The sequence below is a fragment of the Octopus bimaculoides genome, chromosome 25 (assembly GCF_001194135.2).
Source record: "Octopus bimaculoides isolate UCB-OBI-ISO-001 chromosome 25, ASM119413v2, whole genome shotgun sequence".
Taxonomy (NCBI): Eukaryota; Metazoa; Mollusca; class Cephalopoda; order Octopoda; family Octopodidae; genus Octopus; species Octopus bimaculoides.
The window spans coordinates 19,996,683-20,003,456 of NC_069005.1; the positions used below are offsets into that span (position 1 = coordinate 19,996,683).

Here is a 6,774-nt window from a genome sequence, read left to right on the forward strand (position 1 = left end):
TGTGTGTGTGTGTGTGTGTGTGTGTGTGTGTGTATCTATGTGTATATATATATATATATATATATATATGTATGTATGTATGTATGTATGTATGTATTTACGTATGCATGTATGTACAGGACAAAATACCACAGGAAGTTTAGCTTCTCCTCAGTTGTCGATTGTTTATTACTACCTACTTCGAGCTTTCAGTGACAAGACAGGAAAATTTCATAAGACAACAGCATCCAGAAATTTTTAAAATATAAAATTTATGGAGAGTTAGGGCTTCGAACAAACAATCGACTCCAGAGTGGACGTACAGAGTAAACAATTGATGAAGAGAGACATTATGGGCCGTTAGGCCAAGACGAATTGTAATGGGTAACACCTGGGAGAAATTTTGAAAGGATATAGAATAAATAGAAGAGAAAAAAATATCGAGAGAAATTATGTCCAGCTGGCTGGACGTCCCATATATATATATATAAATATATGTGTGTGTATATATGTGCGTGTATGTATGTATGTGCGTGTGTGTGTGTGTGCGTGTGTGTGTGTGTGTGTGTGTGTAATATTTTAGACTAATAAATATACGTCAATTAGTGTGATAATGTGCTGAGTAAAGCACTGGCACAGTTTGGGCAACCTGATGTCGGCCGCAGTTGGGGTATATTTCCTTTGGATCTATTTCAGGAATTCCGCAGTATTAATTGAGATAATAATCGATTGAGTAAACTGAAGATGGAATTGGTATAGCTCTTTATTTTGTACGACGATCGTTTCAACCCATCCTACAACTGTCCTTTATGGGTGTTGCATCAATCTTGCAGTCTGAGACACATCAGATACTTCATACATAAAGTGGTGTCTGGCTAAAGATCTTGAGCTTCGGCAGTCATGTTATTTTCCCGCTTCATTTAAGGAATAAGGTATTGCTACGATTGTCTTTATAGTTAAATATCCATAGGAAATAAAATAAAATATATAAAAAATAAAATGAAATATATAACAAAATAAAATAAAATATATATATATAAAATAAAATATATAAACTATAGACACGCGAGTATCTTTAGAATTGTGAGAGTTTTACAAACACAATTATTTACGGTACTAGGCGCATTCCAGAAGCTTTGAAATTTTTGAAGAAGAAGCAGTTGTATATGCCCTACGTCGTTGTAATTTTAATATACCATTACTATACATCGATTAAGGTGACCTGCCAACCTTTGTTATTCCAGATTGAAGGAGACGGCTGTAATACAACCCTACTAAAAACTTTAAAAACCACCCTACTAAACACTGCTTGTCATAACTGACTAGTTTGCAGAATGCAGTTGGGACATTTGCAAGCTTATGTAATGAAGTTTTGTGTTAAAGTGAGCAAAACTGTTAATGTTTCAGGCTGTATATAGATTAATTTTTTCGCTGGCAACAGAAGTCCAAGGACAGAAGGGGTGAGAGACGATGAGAGGCATGGGAGGAAGAAAGACATCAGAACATCAGAGCTGGTTGAGAAAATTAGCGATTTTCGGGATAAAGTGTCTATAAAAACAATGAACATACAGTTTGGAGTTGGTGTGCCAGAAGTACTCATTTTCTTTTCTTTTTTTTTTTTGTAGAATTCTTTCAGCCCCTACTGACATCAAAGGCACCAATATAATTTTTCTTAATCAATAATGCATTATTATCGAAATTTAATGTCGATATTGAGTGTACAATGGTGATGGTTGGCACTTCGTCGCTTACGACGTCGAGGGTTCCAGTTGATCCGATCAACGGAACAGCCTACTCGTGAAATTAACGTGCAAGTGGCTGAGCACTCCACAGACACGTGTACCCTTAACGTAGTTCTCGGGAAGATTAAACGTGACACAGAGTGTGACAAGGCTGGCCCTTTGAAATACAGGCACAACAGAAACAGGAAGAAAGAGTGAGAGAAAGTTGTGGTGGAAGAGTACAGCAGGGTTCGCCACTACCTCCTGCCGGAGCCTCGTAGAGCTTTACGTGTTTTCGCTCAATAAACACTCACAACGCCCGGTCTGGGAATCGAAACCGCGATCCTATGACCCCGAATCCGCTGCCTTAACCACTGGGCCATTGCGCCTCCACGTACAATGGTATTAAGCTCACAAAAGTGATTAATTGTACACAAGCGCGCGCGCGACTCTGCGTGTGTGCATGTGTGTGTGTGTGTGTGTGTGTGTGCGTGTAAGGATAACTCAGCAGAGTATATTGGGAAACATATACATGTAAAGTTTCATTAGAAACATCAGAACACTTCCAAGTGGGCTCCACTGGTTGTATGCAACACATCTAGACGATGCTCAATTTCTGAATTTTTCAAATTGTAAAGGTTATTTACGGACACCCTAAGTATATTTTGCTATAGCCTCGGGCTGACCAAAGCCGCGTGAGTGGTTTTGGTAGATTGAAACTTGAAGAACTCCGTCGTATATATACGTGTGTGTGTGAGTGTGTGTGTGAGTGTGTGTGTCTGTGTGTCTGTATGTCTGTGTCTGTGTGTCTGTGTCTGTGTTTGTCCCCCTCCACTGCTTGGCAACCGGTTTTGATGCGTTTATGTCCCCTTAAATTAGCGTTTCCGCGAAAAGACAAGGATAGTATAAATACTAGGTTTTTAAAAAGAAAAATAGAAATCAGTCCTGGGGTCGATTTGTTCGATTAAAACGCTTCAAAACGGTGCTCCAGCATGGCCGCAGTCAAATGACTGATAAAAGTAACTGATATAAAAGATAAAGGAAGACACACACACACACACACAAACGCGCACACACACACACACACACACACACACATACACATAACACACAGATATATGTATGTATGTATCCATGCTTTTTCTTCTTTTTTTATTCTTTACGTTTAAACTTTTCCATTTTTAGCAATTCTCCATATGTGATTTCATTACCGTCAGCATAAAGAGCTTCTTTAACATCTTCAGGTGAAATTTCAAAGTTCAATTCCTTTGCAATGTTTATGATTGTGTCAGTTTCTTTTTGAAGACCTTCATGATTATCAAATTCTTCAAAATTGTCAATTAAGTTGGGGCAGAGATTTTTCCAAATTCCTTTCATGCTCTTTCCGGCGATTTTATCCGATACTTTCTTTATCAATTTTATTGCATCAAGGATGTTGAAACTCTTCCAAAATTCTTGAATCGTTGGACCATTTTCTCTATCAGTTACCTCAATGAGTCTTTCAAAGGTGAAACGGAAATAGTAAGATTTAAACGATGAAATGGCTCCTTGATTCACAGGCTGCAATAAAGATGTTGAATTTGGAGGTAAAAAAAAACAACATTAATATTTTGATGGTGATGCTTTAAAAATGTAGCATGACTGGAGGCATTATCCATTATCAAAAGAATCTTGAAAGGAATATTTTTATCCTTACAATATCTTTATACTTCGGGAACAAATTGATTAGAAAACCAATCTTCAAATAGAGTCCCTGTCACCCAAGCTTTTTAGTTATGCTTCTAGATTACAGGAAGTTTAGTCTTATCAATTCCTTTTAAAGCATGGGGCTTTTCAGATTGATAAATAAGCATGGGATTGAGTTTGAAGTCCCATTCACAATTTCCTCTCAAAAGCATTGCTATCCTTCTTTTGCAGTAAAAGTCCTTGAAGGCATTCATTTCCAAAATAGGCCCGTCTCATCCACATTAAATATTTGAGACGGTATAAAACCTTCTTCTTCAGTCAAGCCTTCTAATTGGCGAGGAAAAGTTTCTGCAGCTTTTTGATCTGCGCTAGACGATTCTCCGTGGATCTTCACATTGTGTAAATCTGCTGGGTTTTTGAAACGATCGAACCAACCATTGCTCGCTACAAATGTTTCATTTGATCCATCTGATTTATCCTTAAGCGAGTTGAAAAGAGAAATTGCTTTACTGCAAATTATAGCTTGACTAAGTGGCATATGAAGTCTATGAATTTGATCGTTAATCCAAGCTGTAAAAAATTTTTCTGTGCGTGAAATTAAACTTTCATTATCTTTTCTTCATAATCAAGTTGAATTTAGAGAGTGACGTCCTTTAACTTTATTTAAATAATCTTCCCTTTGCTTCAAGATGGTACAAATAGATAAACAGGTGAAAGAGCCATGTCAAATTTGTTTGATAAATCTTTAACAGTTGCACCTTTTTCGTCTTGTTTAATCAATTCGTATTTTACTTCTAAAGTAATTGCCTTACATTTCTTCTTATCCTTGCTTTGTATCTCCGAATTCTTTCTTTTTCAAGCCATCACAAGGATATTGAAAAAAATAAAGACGCGTAAATAATTTTATTTAAATGATGAAAGATAAAATGCGGGCTTGCGTGAAGGAAGTCGGGCAGGCACTGACACACTTGAAATAGAAAAAGCAGTTGCAGGTGATCGTACGAAGTAACAGGTGCTGCCAGACCGGAAGTGACGCTCGTTGCCATGGTAACCAATTTGTTCATTTTCCCTCTACAATTCATAAAGATGGGGTTTCGTAAATTGGGGTTACGTAAAACGAGATATGCTTGTATCAGCCCTTAACGTTGTTTTCACTGTTTAATTTTTCCTGTCTTGGTTTTTGTTTGCTACTTTGGAAGCCTCCGCTTAGCAGGTTAATCCACTTTGCGGGAATAGCTATTCTAAGAGCGCGTTCTGCCTCATCTTCGAAACGCCTAGTTTAGAATAGAGGCAGCTGATGAAGGAAAAGTTCCATAAATAGCTTGTCTGTTTTCCTATGTGTTCATTCTGTTGTCCGCAAAAAAGTCCACGTTTTTTGGCGTCCTGTACCCGGATATGCATCTATACATACATGTAGATGTAGGTATGTACATATATGTATGTATACATGCATATGCTCATATATCATTCGTATTATATATATAAGCTTCAAACTGCAAAATGGTATGATTCTAATTTATTGTGTCTCTTTGCTTCATCTCGAGGCCCTGTTCTTTCCACTTCCCTTCTTTTATTTTATGTATTTGTATTAACTTTGATGAAGCTCCATGTACCAGATCGAATGTGCTATAAAGATGACGAATATTATTTTCGGAATTTTCTTTGTAGGCACCGACTGACATTGGTAGTCGAAACGGCCGTAAGCAATGTTATGTTTTGTATTAAAAAATAATTAACCGATGTCGGTCAATTTGTTTGTTTGTTGATCAAAAGTTTTCTCCATTTTCTGCTTATTTTATATATATATATATAAATTCGATTAGAGGTTGTGTTAACCTCACGAAGGGATGTTTTCACCCAAGGAAATATTGGTTCAATACCTTGTATTTTGGGGAAAATTAATTTCCTTAGAATAATAGGTATAGATATAAAAACATATAGTTTATATTTCTATAAAAGAAGAAAAAGAAAATGAAGATTGGGAAGTTAATAATTGTTTATTATTGAGGGCAAATTAATCATGATAATTAATTTACTGTTAATAATAGACAAAGGAGTGGCTGTGTGGTAAGTAGCTGGCTTCCCAACCATATGGTTACGGGTTCAGTCCCACTGCGTGGCACCTTGGGCAAGTATCTTCTACTATTGCCTCGGGTCGACCAAAGCCTTGTGAATGGATTTTGGTAGACGGAAACTGAAAGAAGCCCCTCGTATATATATATATATATATATATGTGTGTGTGTGTGTGTGTGTGTGTGTGTGTGTGTGTGTGTGTGTGTAAGTATTTATGTATATATGTGTGTGCTCGTGTGTCTGTGTTTGTCCCCCCAACATCGCTTGACAACCGATGCTGGTGTGATTACGTCCCCGTAACTAGTGGTTCGGCAAAAGAGACCGATAGAATAAGTACTAAGCTTATAAAGAATAAGTCCTGGGGTCGATTTGCTCGGTTAAAGGCGATGCTGCAGCATGGCCGCAGTCAAATGACTGAAATAAATAACACAATGAAAGAATAAAAGAAATATTAACTTCCCAGTAGTGTCTCGATATACGAGTTAATTTGTTCCCAGAGACCGCTCGTAAAGCGAACATTCGTGAAGCAGACAATAATTTCCTATACAGCAATGTTGTGAATCGTGATTCGTTCCCAGAGAAATACCTTACATATAAAATTTATGATACTCGTAAATAAATGGCAATAAAACAACTGTAGAATGTAAAGAGGAAAGAATGCCAAGATCATTTATAATAAAAGGTATTATCATAATTATTTTCTGAATTACTTTCACTCGCACTAGACTCGCGCACACTATCATTTGCAGACGCGATTGCCGATTCACAGACACTCATAAACGGACTTATAGATTTCTTTTTAAATAAACAAGTGGCTGTGTGGTAAGTAGCTTGCTTACCAACCACATGGTTCCGGGTTCAGTCCCACTGCGTGGCACCTTGGGCAAGTGTCTTCTACTATAGCCTCGGGCTGACCAAACCCTTGTGAGTGGATTTGGTAGACGGAAACTGAAAGAAGCCCGTCGTATATATGTATATATGTATATATATGCATGTGTGTTTGTGTATCTGTGCTTGTCCCCCCAACATCGCTTGACAACCGATGCTGGTGTGTTTACGTCCCCGTAACTTAGCGGTTCGGCAAAAAGAGACCGATAGAATAAGTACTAGGCTTACAAAGAATAAGTCCTGGGGTCGATTTTCTCGACTAAAGGTGGCGCTCCAGCATGGCCGCAGTCAAATGACTGAAACAAGTAAAAGAGTAAAAGAGTAAAAGAGAGTTGTTCGCTTATGAGCTTCCTTTTCACTCTCTATAAATTTCTTGGTAACACGCAGAAGCATTTGTTATGGTAGTGGAACTTTGGCACTTTGTTC

The 6,774-nt window shown here is 37.5% G+C and overlaps 1 protein-coding gene across 1 annotated transcript in view; it reads right to left on the reverse strand.

The window, feature by feature from the left end:
* LOC106875430 (alkaline phosphatase, germ cell type) overlaps positions 1–6,774 on the reverse strand; it is a 184,135-nt gene that overhangs the window by 29,918 nt on the left and 147,443 nt on the right. The window contains exons 8-9 of the mRNA XM_052976834.1: positions 3,667–3,956; positions 2,864–3,260 (exon numbers count right to left, since the gene is read on the reverse strand). Coding sequence (XP_052832794.1) covers positions 2,864–3,260; positions 3,667–3,956 — 687 coding nt within the window. The remainder of the gene's footprint in view (positions 1–2,863; positions 3,261–3,666; positions 3,957–6,774) is intronic.